The sequence below is a fragment of the Anguilla rostrata genome, chromosome 15, assembly GCF_018555375.3.
Source record: "Anguilla rostrata isolate EN2019 chromosome 15, ASM1855537v3, whole genome shotgun sequence".
Classification (NCBI taxonomy): Eukaryota; Metazoa; Chordata; class Actinopteri; order Anguilliformes; family Anguillidae; genus Anguilla; species Anguilla rostrata.
The window spans coordinates 33,022,238-33,048,115 of NC_057947.1; the positions used below are offsets into that span (position 1 = coordinate 33,022,238).

The window sequence follows — 25,878 nt, forward strand, 5'->3', positions numbered from 1 at the left end:
TGCTTTCCAGCCGTTTCTTTCATGAGACACAGCGCCTCCGCCTTTGGATTTGCTGTAAGTACTTTCTCTACAACTCCTTAATATTTCGCTCGTTAATTACAAACAACTCGCGCCTTGCTTGGCTGTTCAGCGGAGCAGATGAGATGTTCGCCGTGGCGACACGTTTGGTGTGAGCGTGCATTAATAAGTGCGTTACAACGAGGCCTCTACAAGGGTCTGCTTATTTACCAGAAAGTAATGAAAGCTCTTTAATTAAAGTCTGATAGCCAGAGGCTTGTGGTTAACGGGAACTTACGAAAGACACTTTTGGAGAGTTGGACTCTACTGCTGTGTTTTTTTCCCCCCTGTTAAGTGGCTAATGAGCATTTGTTTTTGTTTTTTTTTTGGTCCTCAGTTTGACGCGACGCTGGACGTGCTGTCCTCCATTATTGTGCTGTGGCGCTACAGCAACGCGGCCGCCGTGCACTCGGCCCACAGAGAGTACATGTGAGTACCGTCTCCCAAAATGGGTGCGTTCCCGCCTCTGGCCCCAGTGCATGCTGGGATAGCCGCCCTGCAACTGACAGGAAGCGACTGAGAGTATGGAGAATAGCAATGCTCTTCCTATCTGCATCATACCCCCCCCACGCCCCTGACTAGGAGAAGTGGGTATAGATAATGGATGGATGGGAGGATGGATGGACATAGAATTAAGACAAACGATGCTCACGGTCGTTTACATGGAATCGAGTGCCCTCTGATTGATTGGGCGACCTGTCCCGGGTGCATTCCTGCCTCTCGCATGCAATGCATGCTGGGATAGGTTCCAGCAGCCGCCTCCCCTGCAACCCTGACTAGGAGAAGCGGACATGGATAATGAATGGATGTATGGACATTTAAGAATTAAGACAAATGCGTCTTCCTTTATCATTGATATCATATCTTGTTTATTGAAGAACTCTAGGCCCTGACACCAAACAGCAATTACGAATGATTTATGATTTGATTTATGGTTTATGAATTTCCCTTAAAGAAGAAACCAGATCACACCATCCAAAAAAATGCTTACGACTCTCACAACAAAGATGTAATATGCATAAACTAATATGCATTGGGACTTGGGTAGAAGCCTGTGTGCTGTGTTGGGCTATATTTAGTACACAGGGCCCTGGGGCTATGAACGTAGCCCAGGCAGTGGTTTCCAGGGTCAGGCCTTAGAGGTGCTCGCTTGGGGGGGGATGGCCTTTGCAGAGGAAGAAGAGCAGCAGCAGCAGCTCGGACCCCCCAAACCCCAGGCCCTGGCGCGGAAGCCTGGCTTATCGGCGCTGGAGGAGCGTGTGCGAGGGGGGGCTCGGCGAAACGCGGCGCCTTTGTGCGCCGAAACCAAAGGCCCGGGTTTCAGCCGACAGGCTGGGCGAGAGAGAGAGAGAGAGAGAAAACAAAAGCGGAGGAGAGAAGGGTTGATTTTTATCCGCCCCCCCCCCCACCCCCAGGGGCTCCCAGCGGCAGCCTCCGGTTGCCTGAGCTGCTCCTGTCGGTGATGCCTGCCCTGCCCGCCCCGTCGCAGGCTGTGGGCCCCCCCCCCCCCAGGGATGCCTGGCGGGATGCAGATCGCTATGGAGATGGATTACATCAGCTCTTCCTGCTGGCCCCCGTCTGGGATAAACAGGGGGTGGGGGCGGAGGGGGGGTTTACACATCTGAGTGCATTCACGGACACTCCATCCGAGTGTGTTTTATTCCGTTATATTCTAGTCTCTCTGGGGGGCGGGGGGAGGAAACATGCTTTTTTTTAATTTTCTTTTTTTAAATTTTGTAATTCAACATACCCAATTCAGACCTGTGAATGTTCAGCCAATGAGAGATGCAACATTGAATTCTAGTCAAAAAAACAGGCATTTATGTTGGGGGCTTTTTGGAGAGTGGAGAATGTGTCACGGACCTAGGCCAGGCTGACTATTACATTACATTACATTACAGGCATTTAGCTGACGCTCTTATCCTGAGTGACTTACGAAACATGTTTCATAGCACTTACACTGCATCGATTTATACAGCTGGATATATACTGAAGCAATGCAGGTTAAGTACCTTGCTCAAGGGTACAAACGCAGTGTCTTGAGAATAACAAGACCAGCTCCTTCCCCATTATACTACACTGCCGACCAGTCCTTTTTCTGTCTGGCAGGGCAGCTAGGTGACTGGGCTTTCTTGTTGGCTTGCTCGTTAGCTGGCTGACTGGGTACAACAATAGCACAACGTCACCAAAATGGGATAAAGTTATAGAAACTGTTTGTTTTAGTGCTTTCATGCGAAGGCATACAATATTCATTCTCTTCTGTCAATGGAAGCCCTTCGCCGATTTGTCTGAAGACTAATTTCCATCTGAAACGGGAGCTTTTTCTGCTGACTTGCTGTGGAAGAAGAGCGCTTTGTTCTCCGTTTAGACAAACACCGGAGTTTATTTTCCGGTTTGAAAATGCCACCTTCCCCCCCCTGAAACCTGTTAATCCAACTTGCCAGTTTGTTTTTCTCGCGTCAGCGGTTTCTCTCCCTGAAAGTGAGTGCTTCTCTCCAGCCGAAGCTATATTTCTCCAGCTGGCTCACAGCGAAGAGGCCTTGAAAGGAGGGGGGTTGCTAGTTTTAGCAATATTTCACCATATAAACTGTCTATTACTCACTCAGTAATATACTACACCGTGTACAGGTATCCCTGCAGTGTGAACTCGTCTGAACTGGACTGTGAAACCCGCTTCCAACACAGTGCAGGTGTAGACGGGCACGGTGGCGTAGTGGTTAGCACTGTCGCCTCACAGCACGAAGGTCGTGGGTTCGAATCTTGGGGCCTCTCTGCGTGGAGTTTGCCTGTTCTCCCTGTGTTCGTGTGGGTTTACTCCGGACACCCCTGTTTCCTCCCTCACAACATGCATGTTAGGTGCACTCCTGCAGGTGCCCTTGACCAAGGCACTGGCCTCAGAACTGGACTTGGCCCCCGGGTGCAGCACAAGAGAGGCAGCTGCCCACTGCTCCTGAGTAACTAGGATGGGTCAAATGCAGAGGACAAATTACCCCACGGGGTTCAATAAAGCATGTGGACAATATCAACTCTTCTTACAACAGTGAATGCTAGTTTATTTGGATGGTTGAACTTTAGGAAGTAGCAGAAGGGAAGACTACAGTTATTCATATTGCTAGCACGTATTCATGTCTCCTAGCGGCTCTGCTAGTATTGGTATTATATACTATATAAGAACAGGTAGGTACAGTACATGTTCCTTCAGAGGCTAAATTATATAAATCTCTCATCCTCTGCCCTGAAACCCAGACCCAGAGTTTCACTTGGCACCCTTGTAAATACAAAACAATCCAAAAAGATAACCTCTTCAATATTACATTACATTTATTTGGCAGGTGCTTTCATCCAAAGTGACATACAGTAAGTACATACCAACGGCCACTGGAACAACTATAAAACACAGGTCCGAAAAGGTACAGTACTCATTATGTAATAGTTATTCATAACCATGAACCACATGTTAAGTCCAGTTCCCACAGTAAAACATAGGCTAGGTCAGAGAGTAATGTGAAGTTAAACCGGGAGGCATGACAACAAGCTCCACAACATCAAGATAACGAAACAGTGCGTTAATGAGAATGTGAGGTGCAACCCAAACATCCTCCTCGAGCAGGTAATTGGCCAGCTTTCTAACGACAGGACCGTTACACGCGTGTGCCCCAGTGGAAAAGGCTCAGCTGGAGAGTAGTCAGCCCGTAAATGCACTCAGAAACGGGGGGGGGGGCGGCATAGACCTCCCCCAGGCAGGGGGCGATAATTCTGTGCTGTGTCACTTGCCTCATTAGCTGGCAGAATAATAAGTAAGATCTATGGCGCAGGTAGTTTTTTTTTTTTTTTTTTTTTCCTGTTGGTCTCAGTGGATACAGAGAAGATCGGGACTATATGAGAGAGAGAGAGTTAGAGAGGGAGAGAGAGAGAGACATTAAAAACGTGATGGAAAGTCAATTTTGTGAAAAATAATTTTGAATGGCGCTGCTCGGATCTGACACGGTGCCCGTGCTTCCTCATGCATATTTATGAGGTGGGCTTGACATTTGTTCTGGGTGCTACCTTGCTGCGTTGAATGACAATGAATGTGTTCGTGCTGTCACAGCTAGCTAAAGATAATTTTTGTTCACTTAATGACCACTTCTTGAATATTCATGCAAAATGTGTTACGATCATTTCATCCCAACACCTGTCCATTAAGCTCCCTGGTGCACTACAATCTGACTGCAATTTGTGGACAATTCTCCTTTGGCTTGCGTTATAAGGTGTGTGTCTTGTTGTTTTCCTTTCCTTTTTTTTGGATACACACAGTTCTAAATGTCCTTGACCTCTCCACAGCTTTTGATAAGCGTGACCACCAGCTCCTGCTGTGCTCCCTGACTACCTTGGGGATCTGTGTGTTACAGCTCTCAACTGGTGCTCAACTCTTTCTAACCTGCCCCCCCCAACACACACACCACTTCAATACACTGATACTCCGACACACCACTCCAATATCACCATACATCTCAGCTTGACGACAGAACATCTCAAGCTAGATGCAAAACCATTGCCTGAAGCGCTCAACTTGTCTAAAACCAAGATGCTGTTCTTCCCAGCCTAGTCCCCCTCCGCCCCCCCCCGTTGGACCTATCCTTCACCTTGGATGCCACCACAGTGTCACCCTCTTCATCTGCTTTGGAATGTTGGAGTAGTACTGCACAACAACCTGTCCCTCTCCGAGAACATCACACCAGTCTGTTGGTTGTGTGCAGATTCTTCTTGTACAACATCTGCATAATCTTTCACCACCTCCTTGAGCCAATCCTTAGTCCAGGCACTCATTTGCTGTCTGGACTATTGCCAACTTCCTGCTTGTTGGCCCCCCTGCCTCTGTTTGTCAACCTATGCAGTTCATTACATTTATTTGGCAGACGCTTTTTTTTTTTTTACATTCAGAATTCTGCTGCTCATTTCCCCCTTGTGCATGTAAGATGGTCAGACCATCTACACCTCCCATATCCCTCCGTTCTGGTACACCTGGCCATCTGGCACCCCCAAACCCTACCCCCCACCCCCCCCCCCCCCCCAATGCCACGTGCCTGCACTTCCAAGTCACCTCTCCTGTCTGTTCTGACTCCACAGTGATAGAATGAGATTCCCACCACAGTCAGGACAGCAGAAACCCTGCCTGTCTTGATAGCTTGGAGATCACTCAACTTGTCCATTAGCTGGGGGGTGGGGGTGGTGGATCATTGCCATTGCGTGTATGGGTTCATTATCACCGGAGCTTTTACAAAATGCTGTTAACAATCATCTGTGTCATTGCGTGGTGGAACTTCACGTACCCAAGTCACGTTGGCGCAGAGCTGAGGGACACAGCGCATAAATGCTTGCGCAGTACTTCTCTTTGAGCGCGTGTTTCTCTAAGCATCTGCCAGCGTTTGGCACGATCTCTCTGGACTGTGTGAGTTCACAGTGTGCAGAAGCTCATAGTGTGGAAGGTTCTGGCAGCCAGAGTTTTTTTTGGGGGGTGTGTGTGTGTGTGTGTGTGTGCCCCCGCTCTCGTCCTACAGGGCTCCCGCGGCTCGGACCGTCGGGTTGAGAAACGATGGCCGCTCTCGTCGTCCGTATCACGCTGTTCCCACGCTCATGCCAGCCAAAAGACCTCAGAGGAAGGTGTGGAAAAGCACAGCCCACAGGCCGTCTAATTAGACTGCAGACGGGCCTTCCCTGGGAGATTTATGGGAGAGGTAATGAGGAAGAGGTCTCATTAAGGCTCGGTTATTTTACAAATATCCGATTGTCGGTTTCGGCGAGCGCTGAAGCGGAGCGCAGCACCTCTGCCAGCGCGTTAAATGCGAATTTTGGGTGCGCCCGTTCCTGCTGCCGACGGGGTCAGGTTGACGAGGGTGGAGGTGAGATTTGGTTTAGGCGTGGTCTGTGTTGCTCTCGGGCAATGAGGGGGAAAACTGCTGTTCAGCAGCGTCTCGTTCTGCCACCGTAGGTGTGGATGTCAAAGGATCAAGTCATTTTTTTTCCCTCTTTGCCAGTTTTTTTCCCCTTTACACTTGATTTTTAAAGAAATTGTCTGTTGTCCCCCAGTGTGGAATGCTTGATTGCGACTTTGTGCCAGCCAAGCCCACCTGGCCCACAGTTACAGCGCCATCCATCTATTGAAGAGGGTGCAGACAAGCAGCACACGAGTCCTCCAAAATGCATGCAGCCAGATGCCGCTTGTACACTATTTTTGATTTGGATTTCAACTTTTAAGTTGAGTAAAAGTGGCTTGAGAATATAAAACCCATGGGATTTGTCTGATGAAGTGACACTTAAAATGAATTAAACCGAACATAAAGAGTGATTTTGGTTCGTTATCTGCCTTAACATAATTGCTACATTACCCGATAAGTTTTATTACGCTATAAATGCAAGTGATTCGAGTTTCTAATTTCCTATAGGCAAAACCAGACCGCACTGAACTGAGGCCTAGTGTCAGGGGCTGCAGGTCAGGCCAGGCTTGTACTGTGGTCCCAGGCTTCTTTCAGGGCCTACAGCTGCTGAGTATCCCTGGGCAGGCTTCTCCAATCTGACCTGGATTGTGGAGCCTGTGCACAGCCGCCGCGCGGTGCCCCTGGGGGGCTAGCTTTACCGCGCGCTCCCAGGTACCCCTGCTGTGCTCTACCGATCCCGCTCGCTTGTTGCCTAGCTACATTTCCCCGGGGCCTGGCACTAGCAAGCGCAACAGACAAGTTGACGTGTGTGTGTGTGTGTGTGTGTGTGTGTGTACACGCACACACAACAAACACTGTTCCTCACGCACACACAACAAACGCTCTCCCTCACGCACAGGCACACACAAACTCTAGGTAGCGTAGTCTGCCCTGTCGCATTTGTTTCATACCGGTCACACAAAGCAGAATTAAATGCAGGTGATGCTTATATAGGTATTTATTATGTCGTATGCTGATGTGCCTGTAGACATATGATAAACGGACGTTATGGACAGGGGGGGCGACATAGCTCAGGGGGTAAGAGCGGTTGTCTGGCATTCGGAGGGTTGCCGGTACGATCCCCCGCCCTGGACGTGTCGAAGTGTACCTGAGCAAGACTCCTAACCCCTAATTGCTCCCAACGAGCTGATTGGTACCTTGCATGGCAGGTTTTCACCATTGCCGTGTGAGTGTGTGAGTGAATGGGTGAATGAGAGGCATCAATTGTAAAGTGCTTTGGATAAAAGCGCTGTATAAATGCAGTCCATTTACGGAAAATTACATCACTGTCCGTATGAGCTGAACGCCAACATTGATTTTCAATTTTTTGTTCCTTTGCACTCCTGTGGCCATTTTCCGGAATTCCTTTGCTTCTGGATTCTGGAACTCTTGTACCAATGCCCGCGGAAAGGAGAGTGAATTTGACATTTCAAATGGATGTTTTAGCCGACAGCTTGCATTGTACTAGAAGAATTAAAACCAGACGGTCACAGACATGGCTTTTATTTATTTATTTATTTATTTATTTATTTATTTGGCTGACTGGGGTTTTAAGGAAGCCCGTCTGCTCTGCCTTTTAAAAGCAGCGTTGCAAATGGCGGTCCTGAGGCTGATGTGCTGTCTTTATAAAGAGCGTCTCCACAGAGCGACGTAGTTTCTTTGGCCGGAGAGAGCGCTGAGAGGACATGATCTGTGCTCCCTCGATGCACTGCTCTCTCTTTCTACGGAGCTATTCACTGTGGAGTAAGTCACTGAGTAAGAAGCGTCCTTTACGGTCCAGTGATCTTCTCAGTGCCACGTCCCTTGTTGTCTAAACGGCTTTTCCCTCTGCTTGGCACAGTGCCCCCCCCCAGTGTCATTTGGTCTCATCAATGTCTTGTTCTACATAATAGCAGATGTGGGCACATGCAGCCCATTTGCCACACTGATACATTTTCATGACTTTTACACGAGATACATGAAACGCTTTCATCCAGAGCGACTCGGTGTGTAACCTCACCTGGTGGTTATATGAGCTGCATTCTTTGATATTCGTGTATGTGCAACATCAAGTGCTAAATATAACTAAATGTATGCCAACCTAGAACCAGAAGGGAAAACTTAACTGCACATACATGTCAGAGTTTTTCTGCATGTACACACCAGGGGGTGAGTCTTTTCATATGTCCTCACCAGGGGCTGTACTTTTTTTTTTTTTTTTTTTACATATACATGTCAGAGTTTTTCTGCATGTACACACCAGGGGGTGTACTTTTTTTTTTTTTACATATACATGTCAGAGCTTTTCTACATGTACACACCAGGGGGTGAGCTTTTCTGCACACATGCTCTAGAGCTTTTTCATGCATACGTGCCAGAAGGTGAGCTTTTTTTTTTTAAGCCTTTATTTAACCAGGTAAATGCGATTGAAAACAAATTCTCATTTACGACACTGACCTGGCCAAGACGACATGCGTCAGCTTGCATTGGAATCCTTGTTTGTGCTTGTGAGTTCAGCTCTCACTTGTATGTTCACATTTTAGTTTGATCAGATACCTGAAAAAATGTTTGCCAGGTCAGTTTTGAACAGTATGCCTTGTCTCCAGTTTCTGGCTTCTCTGCCATTAGGAAATTTTTCTTTCAAGAAATTCTAACTTTTCTCAGTCAATTTTCTCAATTTCTCAAACTTTCGCTTTGTTACCTCCACAATTGTGTTGACGTCATGTGGACAAGGAAAGGCAACATTCTAAATGATTTTATGATTTATATCATATAGATTTTGATGACAGATACACTTGGATTTTATGAGCAGGATTTATTAAATTGACATTTGAAATTAACTTCAAATCTGAGTTGTTTATATTTTTTAAATGGATTTATTTCCACAGAGCACCTGACTCACAGCAGTAGACTGTGCCTGTCTATTTTCACAGTCAAGGCACGAGTGTCAAATGCTAGCTCAGAGCGGTGGCGAATTAGGCGTGTCCAACTCAATTTCAGTAATTTAGTGGCTTCTGGCAGTAACACAACTGCGGCACAGTTGTAAAAGCGGTTAGTCTGATAATAGATTAACTGTGTTTTGGGGGTTTGGTTTTATTGTCAATCAGATCGCCCCATTTCTTTCCATTTAAAAACACTGTGTAACCGTCAGAGCCAACTGCTGATTTCCTCTTTGCTACAGAGTTTACTGTCCACCCTGGTTTCACAGCTTTCTGTTTTACATACACGTGTGTTTTGTGCTTCTCTGCAGAGCGTGCGTGATCCTGGGGGTGGTCTTCATCCTGTCCTCCCTGTGCATTCTGGGAAAGGCCATCCATGACCTGGCCACTAGGCTCCTCCCTGAAGTGGTAAGAAAAGTCGCTGTTCTGTATCCAGTCACCCCCCCACCCACCCCACCCCCTAAATTGTTTTACTTCATTTTACAAACAAGTGAGGACTCTACATGATATTCCCCAAGAACGACCTGCAACCACTGCAGACTGATTTTCTTTCATTGTTTGCATGGATTAGCATTTTTAATTTTTAATTTCTTTCTTTTTCATGGGGATGTAAGACTAATTTAATTTGAAAGGAGGTGGATTATTGCATTGGTGCCACGACCCACACTATACTATATACTATACTTTAGATATTGCATTTCATAGTAACATAGGCATTTGGGAAGTAACTCCAAAAAACTTCGACACGCCCAGGGCGGGGGATCGAACCCCCTCCGACTGCCAGACACGCTCTTATCTCCTGAGCTATGTCGCCCCATCTAATTCACGTTTATGCATCACAGTGAGTTACAATAAGTTTAGTTTAGTGTGTGAATGATGTGAACTCCAGGTTCATCAGTACCTGAATACACGGTTTAGTTTGTGTGCCCGATTGTGTTGGTCACACCGTGTCTCTTTCTGTGGTTTTCTCTGCGTTTGTTTGTGAGGTAGCCTAATGCTCAGCGGGGATTTGTCGCAGTGTTCGTTTATGGAAGAACAAACAACACCTTGTTCATGTTACCAAAAAAAGGTTGTTCTTTATTTTTATGCCAAAAGGATTTGTTTTTATTTTTGTATGTGCAAATCACAATTTGTCCTTTTTCAAACCCATTCTACAATCTTCTCTTATCACAGTGTGACGCACAGTCTCATTTGTATATTTCTGTATTGGAATAGCACAGATTGTGACTGTGATAACAAGAATAGTTTTGGTATTAAAATAACTCCATTGTTCTTAGTCTGCACCTCTGCTATTTATTTCAGAAAGTCCTTGCGTATTTGATGGGAAAGTTTAAACATTGACAGGTGGAGTTTTGGCCTTATCAACTTATGGTGATGTGTGGGACTTTATTTATGCTAATTTCAAACAATATGCATATTCCTTAGTGCCACATGAGATTAGCATACAAATCAAAATATATCTGATAAATTGAGCTATATCTGAAATATATTTCAACTGAAATATTATATATATCTTAAATATTACCTGAAAATAAAACAAATGAAAGAAATGGTGAGAAGCTACACGAAACTATACAAAAAGTGCCTGAAAATGTACAAACACTGGTCACTGGGCTGGTGCCCTATGGGTACAGTACATATAACTGTAGCCCTAGCCAGCAATACATAATTCATTCGTGCCCTTTTTTTTCTTGTAAAAGGTATATATTACTACCCAGACCTGGGTCAAATACATATTTGTTTTGGATTCACATACTTTTCTACACTTTACTGATCTTGTCTGATGTATTGGAACCAATGGAATACTCTCAAAAAGGTGCAAACCCCGCCTTCTGGTCATATCGGCAGGCTCAGTTACACCAGGCAAGATTACTAGAGCACAGAAAAGTATTCGAATATGAAACAAATACGTATTTTACCCAGGTCTGTTACTACCCATTATCTTTGGGTACATTTGGGAATTTTATTCCTTAAAGAACCAAAATGTACCACCACTGTGCCTTTTATTTCGGAGAGTGTGGCGAGACTTTGTGGCACCTGTGACCAGTGGTGTGATTCCCTGCCTTGTCACAGTCTCTGCGGGGACCCCGTTTCTATCTCCTAATCTCTCTCTGCTTCTCCCTCGTCTGAATAAAGTGATAAAAGCATCACTATGCCAATGTGTATATTTCATACAACCAGAATATCACAGAGAATGATTTTGCTTGTGCTGTGTGGTTGAAGGCCCATCAGTCAGTGAATTAATTGTGTTTCCGGGGAATTGCTGTCATGAATCCTTTCTCGAGTGTTGTTGTCTCTGCGTGGACAGAGTACCCCTCGGAGAACAGTTCAGTGGCTCCATCGAAGTATTTAATATGGAGTGCTAGGTGAGAGAGAGAGAAAAAAAGTTTTTGTTGCTCTTTTTTCACCTCTGCTCATATATATATGAGAAATTATTGGCTCGTGAAAGGTGGCTTTCATAAATCAGGCAATACCTGTAAAGAATAGGTACTGTAAGACTCAGTGCTGTTACCTTGTGCAACCTCCCCTTTGCAAAGATATTAAATGCTGGGGTGCCAATAGATGTGACGCACATCTTCATCAGAATATAAATGTGTTTGTACATCAATAACTGGCCCAAGCAAAACAGTTTCCCCCCCTTGAGGGGATTCAGTTGATCAGAATCTGGAAATGAATGCGTCTCCTCAAGGATTCCTTAGATTTCCCCACTGATTAGTAATTAAATTGGATTTTGGCAAGTTTTGAAGGGAACTGTATGTTTTGGCTTGTTAGACCTCACACATTTCAGGACAAACCTGCTCAGTCCCTACTCTGAGAGAAAAGACAACATGAGGCTGTGTAAATTATCATTATTTTTTGTGTACTTGATGACTGTGCAAATCAGTTCAAAAATAAAAAAAAAATCTGTTTGGTGGTTTTCAATTTAAAGGCACAGGAAGACCCTGTCAATCACAATGCCAGTATTGGGAGTGTTTCTCATTTGCCCCGCTGACCCCAGTTGCCACTTAATGGGATCAAGTCACTGGATCATTGATACTTTCGTGAAGCCTTTGAAATTCTAAAACCGTTTCAGATTTTCGTCCTCTGAAATCAGCCCAGTCGCCCTGGGCTCAGGTGAGGAGGATGCCGTCTTCCTCTGAAATCAGCCCAATCGCCCTGGGCTCAGGTGGGGAGGGTGCCGTCATCCTCTGAAATCAGCCCAATCGCCCTGGGCTCAGGTGGGGAGGGTGCCGAGCCGTGTCGAAGAACCCCAGCTTCTCTCCGGGACCCGAGAAGCCCGTTTCGTTCCATTGCAACAAGGCCTCGGTCGCCGAGTGTGAATTCCATTTGGCTAGACTCTCTGGTGTGACGGTGTGAAGACAACACCTCTGGAGAGGGGGGGAGAGGGAGGGGGGGAGGGGGGGGGAGAACGGCGAGGAGAGCAAGAGGCGATTTCCGTGCAGCATCAGAGCAGTGTCACTTGCGTAATCACCCATGGGACGGTGTGGGGGGGGGGGGTGTGAGAGTGGATTTGGGGGGGGGGCGGTGTGTGAAGATTCTCAGATCCTCACATCCCAGAATAGTCAACCGTGCTGTTGCCTGGCGTTGCGTCCCTATTTTCAGTGACTGTGGACAGGGGCGTACGGAGGGGGGAGGGGGGAGGGGGGAGGGCCCTCGAAAAGCCTGGAATGATGCGTGAGAGAAGTGGATCAAGACAGGAAGGGGGCCCACAGAGATTATGTATAGGACCCAAAATTTTGTGCTACACCCCTGACTGCGGAGGACATTTGGGGGCTTCGTTTCAGGCAAACTGCATCTCTGACCTTTCTGAACGGAAAAGCGCTGATTTTTATTAGGTGAAGCAGGTAAAGCCCAAAGACTGCACTGGGATTCAGTAACGTTCCCACGGCGATCGATGGAAGCTCCATCTGTGCTCAGCTTATGAACACCGAGGCTGGTGAGAAATGCTGTGTTAATTGGGCGTGCTGGATTGCCGGCCTTTCTGCAGATGAGGTGGATTTGCAAATGAATTCTGGGTCATTGCGTTTCCTGAAGTAGCTTTTCCTCAATCTTTCCCCAAGCCTGTGTGTAATGCCTTCCCAGCATAACGTCATTTTAGTTTTTGGCCAAGTCACCTTTTAAATTGTCAGTTTTGAGAACTACATTTTACACAGTGTGCTATGTCATCCTATATAAAGTATTACATTTGATAATAAATGCTTATAAATGTTTCCATTAATATTTAACATTTCATCAGTTCTGCTATTGAAAGGCAAGATGTCAAAGTCATGTTATGCTAATGAAGGAATTGTACACACTTTATGGTGACTAGAGGATTATGTATTTTATATCGTTACTTGTGTTATTTATATTAAATAACTGTAATACCTGGATAAGCTGGCGTTAAAGTTATTCAGTATGACTGGTCTATATTCAGTATCTTCAGTTATCGGTTCAAACAGTTGTAGTGTTCATTTCACAAAAAACGAAACAGGAATGGAAACAGCCCTGAGCTCAAATTGCGGGTGACTGTCAGGTAGGACGATTGTCTGCAGTCGAGGTTGTCGGTTCGAACCGCCTGGCATTCGAAGTGTCCTTGCAACACCTAACAACCTAACTGCTTGGCGATGGAGGATCATTGTAAGCGCTTTGGATAAAAGCGCTATATAAATGCAGTCCATTTACCATTTACCAAATTAATGCCCTGGAAACAGTGAAATCACGTTAATTGTGGAGTCGACCCTCTTGTTAATTAGGCAGACCCGAGGAACCCAGAGACAAGAGCTCACAAAGTGACACCAGCTGGTGTTTTTGTATTTTTATTTATTTATTTTACAACAGAGCCTTTACTCTGAAGAATTTGTGATCCGTTGAAAACCTTTTCGGCACATACAGTACAGGCACTTCCTAAAAATAGTAACAGGACTCCCAGTTCTTCTCATTTGCCTGCGCTGATGTCAAGACATTCTATTTTTTTCTAAGAAACGTATAAAATATGGATAGCCTGCGATTCGGTGCTGTTCTAATGGCCGTTGTGAGAGCGGAGGTGCGTGCAGCTGTGGCTGAGAAAATAGGCCGACGTCCCTGCTTCTAATTTCATTAAAGCTGTTGTTCTCTCAACACTGCGCTCAGAGGTAATACAGCCAGCCAGCGCTGCAGATAGACTGCAAGATATGTCATTTTCCACAAAGCAGCTTTCCCAAGAGTCGTGTTACCTGAAAGCACATAGCATTACATTACAGGCATTTAGCAGACACTCTTATCCAGAGTTACACACCATTTTACATAGCATTTACATACAGATGCTCTTATGCGGAGCAACTTACATTGTATCCAGTTATACAGCTGGAAATATACTAAAGCAATGCAGGTGAAGTACCTTGCTCAAGGGTACAACGGCAGTGTCTTTCCTGGGAATTGAACCTGTGACCTTTAGGTTACAAGACCAGTTCCTTACCCATTATACTACACTTCCGCCCATAGCACTAGTGAACCCAAACTGCACACTGAAGACGCCTCTCTAATCGTGTTATTCTTATAAGTAATGTTGCATGGCATGTCTGTAAGTGCTGTTTTATTTTTGATTTGACAGTGACTAAGGTTTTTTTTTTTTTTTTTGGCCCATCCAAACATGAGTAAGTGTGACATGGACAAGAGGCTAGCCAGTACATGGAGGTTAACTTCACATATAGCTTTATTCCCCCCCCCCCCCCCTGCCTTTCAGATCATTTCACATTAATGCTGATTATTAAACGCTATTAATTGTGCTTGTGCTGCAATGATACATAATCGGACCACTGAAGTTGCAGCACGACTTTGAGAGAGATTTACGATTGGATTGCCTTTGCTCCAGGGATCACAAAAGGCAGTTAAGTTTTAAGGCTTGCAGAAATGTTCACAGGATCTGCTAAACAACTGGAATGGGTGAAAATGAGCAATTTAAGAGGGGTTTCTCAGGGATAGCATCACCACGTGCGTCACCCCCTTGATGCATATGCAGCAGCAAGGGTGAATGCACTTTTAAGTGGAAAGGGGATTTTTCAAACGGGGGGGAACATCAAGCATTCCGCCGAGTTTACTAAAACCCGTTTTAAGTGCGAGCTCATTTGGAGGCGAGAATCTTAAAACCTCTGAGAAGCAGGTGTTAAGACTTAGCTTTCGGACAAAATGGCCGCGTTGAGAAGCAGTAAAGTCATGTTTGATGTATTGCGTTGCGCGGCGTATTAATAATTTAACCCGCAAAAGCCTTAAAGTATATCACCCTTGATAGTGCTTTTGTTCTTTTAGGAGAGAGGTTCATTAATATTATGTATTTATAAGTATTTTATCATCATGCGCATTATTTTGAGCTTTTTCAAAATGGCTTGACAACCTATTAGCCATTGATTGTAGAAACAGGCTGCCTTCAATGACATGCCACCAGAAATTTAATAAACCATTTTAGATTCTGTTTCATGGTACAGATTCATGGCAGTATACTGTGGCCATAGGAGGTGAACTTCCAACTTTCTCTGTGTGCTGAGTTCAGTTGCCATGGTATTTCTTCAGGTAGATTACGTCCTGCTTTTTTTTTTCTTTTTTGCTTGTGGAACATTAAAATGCAGTACATTCTTAGGCCAACTAAGTTGAGTTGAGGGTGTTGCTGGGCGGAGGGACATCTGGGCTGCTCTGCTTGCCCTGTTGCCTCTGTGACCCTGGTTTGCACCAAGCAAGCGGTACCAGATAATGGATGGATTGAAGTCAAAAGCAGCAATGCAATTTACCTTTTTTTTTGGCATGGAACTCTTTAACAATAAAGCTGTAAGCCCCTGAAACACTAGCCGGTGTAAATGGATCAATCAACATCAATACTGTGTGATGTCTGTGACTGTTCAATTCCAAGCCAATACGAACACAATTTCAACACCCCTCCCCCCACCCCCCATTCTGTGTTCCTAACCCCCAGCTCACATCCATACTGATTTATGAATATTCTCTATTGGGAGGAATCGCAAGTGAATCGAGAGGGGGATTCTGTTGCACCCCAACGCCCCAGGACTATGCATCAAATCAACAGAGCTGTCTGTGTGAGCTGTGCCTTCTGAGCATGTGCAGGTGAAGCCTGTGACCTTCAGGCCTCACTTTGGTGTATGTGTGCCCTGTGGGCCCTGCCCTTTTCCCGGGGTCAAGGTCTCTTATCCTGAATTTGGGCATTGAAGGGACTGCGCTCAATTCTGCTCACGTCTCGCCTAGTCCCGTAGGAAGGAGTGGGAAGGAGGAGGAGGGGGGAGGTGCAGGGCCCAGGCCCGGCATCTGATTAAAAATGAAGGAGGTGGGAAATTGGTTTCTCAAATAGCTGTGTGGGTGGGTGGGTGGAGGGGGGGGGATGCTGCTGATGCTTTAATTTTAAGCTGGAGAACAAATGCTCTCATTTTTAAACCAAAATTAAAGCTCTTTTTTTTACCCCCCATTTATGTATTTTCATAAATATGTCATGCCTATTATGCCTATAATATTTGCAAAACCCAGACATTTTTGATGAGAGACTGCAATTATGTTCGGCACTTCAAGGCTTTCAAAAAAATGAGAGGGGACGCATGGGGTGTTTCTGAAAAATAAATCAAGTGTAGCCAGACCCTACAAAACAATTGAGATTAAATAGTCTGTATGAATGTGCGATATGAAATCAAATGCAAATGGTTTACTGACAATGTGGGATAATAGCTGATTTAAAAAGTTAAAACCATTTGGGATTACATGAATGACACAGATTGACCCCAGTGAATGCAGAACAGTTTTTATAAAATAAAAAACTAAGCACTAAATGGAACCTGGAACTAAATGAGAGCTCTTCTTAATTTACCCTTCTCTGATTTTCAGCTTGTTTCTTCTGATTCCCCCAGTGGCATTTCCCCACTAGATTTGATGTGAGATCGCTCCGCAAAGCGGAGGTTCATTAGTTCATCTCGTCAGAAGAGAGGGGGGAAGGGGGGGTGTGAACAGAGGTCACTGAGCAGAGACCACCTGACCTGTCAGGCTCACATGATACCACCCCCCCCCTCCCCCCTCACAGACAGACACCTCTGCCGCCCCCACCGCCCCCACCTCCTCTCTGCCCCCTCCCCCCCTTTCCAACACAGATGCCTTCTCACATTACAGTATCACATCTGGACCTTTTGCATGAATTCTATCTTATTGAGTGGATCTGGGACACAGGGCACGTTACCGTAGTGATGGATTCTGACGTTTTTCTGCATCCTGGAAGTAAACAAAGACTGAATACAGGAGAAGAAGTGGAGAAATAAAGGGAGAATTGTGTTTTGTGTTCTTTTTTGGGGTGCACTTCTCCACGGGGACTTTTTTCGTGGAAGAGAATGTTTCATCAGATGGGAAACAAACTCGATTCTCATGCAGTCAGCTGCTGTTTTGCTGTCACAGAAAATGTGAAGATCAAACTTTGAATGCAGATGTAGCCTGGGGACACAGCCGTATACAGACCTCACAGCCCAGCCTGTGATTGTGTACGCACAGGCACTTTCCCTGCAATCTTTGTCATATCCTAAGTGGTATTTAAGCAATATTGGAGTGAGACGGTACGCTAACTGGATATGAAAGGAGAGTGAATGTGCTTTCCTACTTCATGTCTTTTCTTGTGATGAGGCGGCTTCTCCGCAGCGAAGGCTTATTGTCTAATATTAATAGTTCTGCTGAGAAGCAGAAACCTCCTTAAAGCTTGTACTCTTTCTCTACCCTCCCTCCCTCCCTCTCTCTCTCTCTCTCTCACCCCTCCATCTCCCTGTCTTCTTCCTCTCACGCTGTCACTCTCCCTCTCCCTCCCTCCATCTCTCTCTCCCTCCCTCCCCACCTCCGTCTCTCCGTCAGGATGACTTCCTCTTCAGCGTCTCCATTGTGAGCGGGCTCATGTGCATCATCCTGGCCGTGCTCAAGTTCATGCTGGGGAGGGTTCTGACCAGCCGGGCCCTCGTCACGGACGGTACGTAACCGAGGGGGGGCGCCGGCCAATCGGCAGCGACCACCGCCGCGCCATGGCGATGCCATCGAGGCTAGCAGTGCAGCTTCAAAGCCTCTCTGGGGAAATGAGAGATAGAGAAGGGTCACACGCTGGGGAGATGTCTACGTGAGGAAGGCTGGTTGCCATCGTTCAGAAAACGCACCGTGGGTTCGGGAAGCGCTGCGTGAGGCTGTGTGTGTGTGTGTGTGTGTGTGTGTGTGGTACGGCTACGTCGCAGATGGTCTCCTGAGCTTGTTTCCATAGAAGATCTCATTATCACCTCCCTCAGTCTATCACACTCCACCCGCCCCCCCTCCCCCTCTCCTCCTCTCACACGGCAATCATATAACATGTTATTTTATTTATTTATTTATTTTACTTTTTAGGCTGATTTCCTCCGGGTATAGTGCCAAGCACTGTAACAGCCCCGTGGATCTATCGGTCTCGACTCCATCTCTTATACTATGAAAAAAGTGGGGGGCTATGGAACGTGTGTCTGTTAAAACGGTGGAGCTTTCATTCTGTCGTAGGAGCTTTTGTGGGTGGGTGGGTGGTTGGTGGCGGGTAGAGAAAGAGGGGAAGAGGCTGACCGCTAACCAGAGCTGGACTGGCTGAGGCTATTAGCCCCTTAGTAGCAAGGTAGCATTAGTAGCAAGGTCCGGTTGTTCCTCATCCCCACAAACCACACCGTTCTCGGTTCAGACGCACACAGGCTTTATTGTGCGTTCAATAGGTACGTACAAACAAACAAACAACACACAATAGAAGGGAATACGCTATATAGCTCCAGCGTGCTTCTCATTCGAGCCCCCTGGGTCTCGCTGCTGTCAGAAGCAAATAAAGAGAGAGGAATCATGCTCATTGTCAACAGCTGTGCAGACCAGCTAGACTGTTCCATTTCCACCTGCAGATGGCGCCCTAAACACACCACCCCTCCACACACTGTCTATCGAACAGATAGACAGTCTGTTGGCAATTAAACTCTTAGATGGCAGATAAGCACTTGCGACGAGATCTGCTTTTTTGCTGTTGAGCTATGTGCTATACACAGCTGCTTTACTGATACTGCCCCCCCCCCCCAGGACAAAATGGCGAGCATATTTCCTATCATAGCGCTTGCTGAAAATAAGGATGTCAGTGTAGTGCAGTGGGTAGATAACTGGGCTTTTAGCTCAAAGGGTTCAGTGCCCTGCTGGGACTCTGCTGTTGTGCCCTCGAGTGAGGAACTCGAACCCGATTCGCTTCAGTCAAATATCCTGCTGTAGAAATGGACTGTATGTGGGGTGGGTGGGTGGGGGGGGGGGGAACAGAACGGTAATCTGAAAATGACTGTGGATTTAGAATATCTACTAAATGCAAAAGTGTCATTTAACGGAACTGTGAAGTGAGAATGGATGAAATTACAAAAATGCTTAAAATGACCAGAATTTGAACACTTGCACTTTCCTTGTCCAGGTTATTCATGGGAAGTTTGGTTTCTGAGGAGTGATTCTCTCCTTTAGAGAGGATATGTGATGGTGCTGCTACCTCTCCACATCCTGTTTCTCCCTCTCCTCCCTTCACTGTTGTCACTCCAGCAGCAGCGGTTCTGGCCAAGCCCACTGCTGTCTCCTCCTAACACCAACCCCCCCAAAAAACTGTGACTGATGTCACCCCCACCCTTAAATCTGGACTCTGAGCAGCAGTTCAGAGTCTCTCTGTGCACTGGCTGAAGACAGGGCTGCTTCATGTAAAATTCATCAAAGCCTTTTCTATCTGGCTTGGGAGGCTAAAACAAGATTTAAAAAAAAAATAAATAAATCAGCAGGATATTTTTCTTTTTTGATACTTCACACTGTTTAAAAACACAGATCTTCTCCCAAAACGGAGCATTATTGCAGGGCTGACTGCGATTGGCTGCATTCTGCGGTTTGTGAAAGTGAAACTCCTCTTGCTCCTTGCCGGGACTTTGTTGGTGCGGCGCGTTTGATCTGTTCTGTGGAAGGCAGACAGGTTCTGCTTTCCTGGAATGGACGTTTTAGACAGGAAGATGCTCTTTTTCAGAAGAAAAAATAATTGCTTAGCAACAAACACATCCTGCTGTCAATCATGTCCTTTAATTGAACTGTGCCAAATGGGTTGGAGAGAGATGCAGATTGGCTGTGCTTCAGATGTATCATAATGAAATGAGAATTTATTTTTATTTTTATCATTAAGGAAAAGGTGTTAAAAGGTTTATTTTACTCTGCATTATATTATCGCACTGCAGGGGCAGTTCACACCAGTTCATCTCCCCTGGCAACCTGCTTTTTAGATTTCACGCCATGAGTTGTTATTAACTTGTTAATATCACAAATGAAAATAGAGGAACCGATTTCTCACCGTTTTAATGGATTTGCTGACCACGGAGGCTGTATGGTGTATATTTAGCGTGTGTACTCATACAGAATATATTAAATTATTAATGTGGCTTGTGTATGTTGCTGAGATTTAAGATGAATTCTGTTTTCATGGGAACATCTGGGGGGCAGGCAAGCTGATACCTTTCTCAAGGTTACCCCCCCCCCCTCCACCCCCGGGGAACTGATCACATGACCCTGCGCCCTCTGCCCGTCTCACCTGCCCCCCCTGTCTTGGTTTTTTTTTTTTTCCGGCAGGGTTCAACTCCCTGGTCGGGGGGGTGATGGGGTTCTCCATTCTCGTCAGCGCGGAGGTTTTTCGCCACGACCCCGCGGTGTGGTACTTGGACGGGACAATAGGGGTCCTGATCGGGCTCATTATCCTGGCCTACGGAGTCAAGTGAGTGTGTGTGTCACAGCTCGCGCACACACACGAACACGCGCGCACATCTACTATACACGTACACACACACACACACGAACACGCGCGCACATATCTACTATACACGTACACACACACACACGCACGAACACGCGCGCACATCTACTATACACGTACACACACACACACACGAACACGCGCGCACATCTACTATACACGTACACACACACACACACGTACAAAACTTACGGAGTGTGGCACAGTGGGTAAGGAACTGCGCTTGTAACCGAAAGGTTGCAGGTTCGATTCCCGGGTAAGGACACTGCCGTTGTACCCTTGAGCAAGGTACTTAACCTGCATTGCTTCAGTATATATCCAGCTGTATAAATGGATACAATGTAAAGTGCAATGTAAACAAGTTGTGTAAGTCGCTCTGGATAAGAGCGTCTGCTAAATTCCTGTAATGTAATGTACATACAGCAAAATCTAAATATGATTTCAAATAATAGGCCTTTTGTGCATTACATTTACATTACATTTATTTAGCAGACTCTTTTGTCCAAAGCAACGTACAAAAGTGCATATCAAGGTCATTGGAACAACGACAAAACGCAGGTTCGATAAGGTACAATACTCATTTTGTACATTTAGTCATAGCCAGAAACACAGTCCAGTTCACGCAGTGAACATTATTCTGACCTAACCTATGCTAAGTCAAACTAGGCGGAAGCACAAGCTACAACATTAGGACAATGATACAAATTACAATAAGTGCTTGTGTATCCCTACTATGTGCACAAAAGTGATTTCATTCATTCTTATAAGTTTGTTCTTAAACCCGTGCTCATGGGTTGCCTCTCCGGTGTAGAGCAAGCGCAGTCTGATGCGGGATTGGAGAAATGGCGCCCTCTCTTGGCCACACTGCGGTTGAATGACAGATCTTGTGTTCTGCAGGCTGCTGGTCGACATGGTCCCGCGGGTGAGACAGACGAGGCACTACGAGAGGTTCGAGTGAGCGCGCTCAGAACAGGCGGGCCTTGCAGGAGGGGGCGGAGCCATGTCCGTGCGGGCCTCCTCGCGTCCTCCTCCACACCCCGCCCCCCCCCCCCCCGGAAGACTTCAGAGGACAAATAAAACATAGACTTTAAGGTGCCAGTGGTATTTCAGTTCAAAAACAGGCCACCCATTACTGTTTTTCTTTTCTTTTTTTCTTTTTTTTTTTTTTATATCTCCAAACTCGATGCGTCTGTAAACAGAATTTTGGGAAAAGCGGGGAGGGCAACCCTCCCGCGAACAGAAGAAGAAGAGGAGGAGGAGGTGGGCGGAGTCTGGTTCAGTGCGCGGCGTTGTTTTGGTGGTGTCCGTCAAGGCGGTTGCTGCAATCCCTGCTTTTTGAAGGAAACACTGAACCCTTTGTATGATATAGTTTAGGATAGACTTAACCATGTCCTAGTGCGTAACCCTAAAAGGCTCCCATTTGCTCTGTCTTGAATGATTATCCTAATGATTATTTCTTGTCGCGCTTGTCTATTTAGAACAAATAGCTTCCCAGCCAAAAAGTATAACTTGATTTGCTGTATTGTGCCTCCTCTGGAAAAATGTGACTGTGTTCGAGTGGCACCTGTGGTTTAGTGCAGCGATGCACGCCAGTGCCCCCTAATCAAAATATTTACTGTGCCAACGGCATGTGTGGCACCACCCCTCTGGGTGGGGGAGAGGTGGGGCTTCAGTGGGTCCCATCGAGCACAGGCGCCCCCTCTGGTGGATCGCGGGGCTGCAGCCTGCTGTGTCGGTGGTGCTCCCGGGCAGAGCCCAGCGACAGCGACCTGCGGCTGAATTCTCTTCAGAGCACACGACTGCACTCTGCAGAGCTGATTACAGTCGTCACGGCGACGATGAGGCAGGATCACAAACACAATCGGCCAAAACATCCAAATTTCATACAAGAAAGCAATAACATATTTTAAAAAATATATATAATAATGTGACAATTCAAAATACTGTACCTAACAGAATTAGCTTTTAGCTTCCCTTTGATGTGAATCGGTCATGTTCTGCCTGTTCCTCTCCCTTCCTATCCCCGCTTATAAGAGTCTCTGCGGATGGTTTTAATGTGTGTATATCAGTGTGAGTGTGAGTGTAAAAATCTGCTGATGGGGTTTTAACGCGGGTATAGCAGTGTGAGTCTGAGACGGGGGCGATCCGGGGGTTGCTTGTGTTTACTTTATTTCGGCTGAGGTCCCGCTTCTGGGGGCTTCGGTGCTGGCCCAATGCCGGGGTCCGGTAATCGAAGGAACCAAAGGGGCAGCCGAGCCACCCCCTCTGACTCCGCTTGGGCCCCAGAGAAGCACAAACCGACCCCTGGCAGAACCCGCCAGTCTGGCCCAAACCCACAGCTGAGGAACCTTAGCTCCCCAGTAATGCAGATATCATTGCCCAGTGCACACTGGGAACAAGGGATTCATAATCGTAATAGTAATAATAACACCTTGCACTCACCATCCACAAACGTACACATTTGGACTGAACGCATTCAAAAATGTACAGGCTTATACATGAGTGCGTATATGTATATAGTACATCCAGTATGTTTGGCATTACAAGTAACATAAATACAAGGACCTTGATATTTGAACATTACCTGTAATTTTGCAGTCTGTCTGGGATCTGACGGATTTTTAGTCAGTTTTCAGCTGGCAGACCTGCCACTTGTTCTCACTGGGACAGCAGTCATGGGGGTTAGATGTTAAAATGTCCCCCAAACGAGTGCTGGTGGTGCCTTGAGGTGGAAAGTCGGCACATTGGTTTCCAGCGTTTACGTTATCGACGTACGACAGCAGAAGCACAACATTTCCTAGATTCTTTCTGGTGCGGAGGACGATGTAGATTAAAATGTAAATAACAGGCTGCTTTTGGTCACCATTTTGAAGAGGCTTGCTTATGCTCTTCCGATGTGGGATTGTGTAGTGTGAGTGATGTTATGTTCTAGGCATTGGAAAAATCATCGAGAAACAAGGCTGCCAGAAAATAAGGGGGAACTGCAGTCATGAGGGTTTTTTTTTTTTTTTTTCCATGAACCCAACGCTACAGTTGGAGCTCAGAGGTGAAAGAAAACATCTTTTTTATTTTCACTTTGTGAGGAAGTGGGAAAAGCTTGCGCCTGTGATGCCGCCAGAGGTGTGAGCCGTGATTGGACGGCTTCCTGGGGTCGGATGAGTTCGGTTTCATCTCACTTAGCAGGTTATTGCTATTATCCCGTGTCTCTGGCACCTTTGGCTCTGGCAAATGAAAGCACACTGTATTAGTCTAAAAGGCCAATATAAAGATTTTAATTATGTATGAATAATCAAAACATACTATTTGCAAAATGATATCTGAGCAGGGTGTGCAGTCTATGAAGTGAAATCAGTATGTTTTGCATTTAAATTATTATAATTTTTTAAAAATTATTATTATTTTTTTTTTTCTGCTTGTGCATCAAACTTTTTGTTCCTCAGTCATCACTGTAAAACATTGGCATAGTGTAAAGATACGTGCCAAAACCTCAGAATACCATTACATTTGGTACAGTTTAAGCTGGGCTGGAGTTTTGAGAGAGAAGTTCTTACCTTGCAAGTCATTCTGGATACTTTCTGTACCATTTGTTCAAATTTTTTCTTTTTTGGTTGGACCACAACAGCGGGGCCAGCCCTACAAACGCGAATGTCTGTGACTGACTGAATGAGTGACTGAGTGAGTGAAGAAGTCACACCATTGGTCGGCCGGATCACGTGTTAGGTCCAGCCATGTACTAGGTTTTAACCTGGTCTTGTTTTTTTTTTTGTTTCTGAATTTAATACCAGCAGCACCTGTTGTATATAGGTTACCTGTTGTACACAATACAGTGAGATAAACAGAAGTACTTATCCTGGCATTACCAGAGTGAGCAGTAGCCTGTGAAAACAAATTTCCAAATTTTCAGTGTTATCACAGATGAATATTTTAGAGTTTGCAAGGCTCAGTATTGTGTGTTTTCCCCCAAAGTGGTAGATATTCCCGTAAACCTACATTTATTGTAAAGTGTGTATGTGTGCTGTGTGTAGAAATCAGGAAAGTTCAGCGAGAGTTGCAAGTGTGGATAAGCAAACACTTTTCCAGTGAACACTTTTTCCAGAAAACACAAGTGTCATGTCAGCTTGTTTAAACTCACAAGTTTGTACTGCCTCCCCCCACCCCAACACATGTGCACACACGCACATGCACACATGCGTGCACACACACGCACACACAGCCAATAGCACAATAGCCAATAGGCAGTACTATCAGGAAATGTTAGGTTTACCATCACATAACGGAAAGGTCCCAAAATATATTTACTACCGGATCACAGCAGTCTAGAATTTCATCCCTTTCAGATGAGCACACTCAGCAGAAATGCAGAACAGGAGCGCAGTATTGGTTCGCAGCTGATGGTTGGAATTCAAATACAGAGTGCTGGACTAACATCGACTGAATACATACCAGTAATTCACAATACTGACTAAGTGCCTCTGGCAATTTACAGTGGTCCTAAAAAGATGGTGAATCAGTTTAACTCAGTGAATCAATATTAGCATTTTATTATTTTCAAAAACATTCATGTTAACTGTTGTAGACATTTCACACAATGTGTGGAATATGAACTAGCCTAGTAGTTTTTGCGTAAGAAATACTGCTGGTTGTATATTTGGTTTCACACAAATGTGCATTGTTTTGCAATGGTACAAATAGCCAGGATTAAGTCAACATTTGTACTTGTATTTATTTATTTATTTGTTTTAAATTCAATGCAGAGTATGAATGTTGATCTCTAATCCTGGTCTATGAATAGTAATGCATGTACAGATATAATTTTTGAATCATTCTTTCATCTATCAAGGTTTGAGATCTAAAAGTCTCATCTAAATAATTGCTTTTAAGTATCAAAGAGTAAATCCAGAGCTCTCTTAAAGCTGAATTAATGTGACGTCTTTTTGAGATGGCATTTCCTGTTCCTACAGTTCTTTTCTCTAATGCTGAACACGCTGGCCTTGTGTTAGCTCTGTCCTTGTAGCGCTCACAGATACACGTGCACACACACACACACACACATACACACAGACACGCACACGCACAGACACACGCACACACGCTCATTCACAGACACACACTCAGAAAAGATTCAGATACACAGCAGGTTTGTGTAAGCCTTTCCCAT

General features: G+C 45.6%; 1 protein-coding gene across 1 annotated transcript in view; it reads left to right on the plus strand.

Moving 5' to 3' along the window:
* LOC135240490 (transmembrane protein 163a) overlaps positions 1 to 23,407 on the plus strand; it is a 55,402-nt gene extending 31,995 nt beyond the window's left edge. The window contains exons 3-8 of the mRNA XM_064310001.1: positions 11 to 54; positions 395 to 486; positions 9,244 to 9,340; positions 17,774 to 17,885; positions 20,540 to 20,681; positions 21,618 to 23,407. Coding sequence (XP_064166071.1) covers positions 11 to 54; positions 395 to 486; positions 9,244 to 9,340; positions 17,774 to 17,885; positions 20,540 to 20,681; positions 21,618 to 21,678 — 548 coding nt within the window. The 3' untranslated portion in view covers positions 21,679 to 23,407. The remainder of the gene's footprint in view (positions 1 to 10; positions 55 to 394; positions 487 to 9,243; positions 9,341 to 17,773; positions 17,886 to 20,539; positions 20,682 to 21,617) is intronic.
* Positions 23,408 to 25,878: the final 2,471 nt, after the last annotated feature.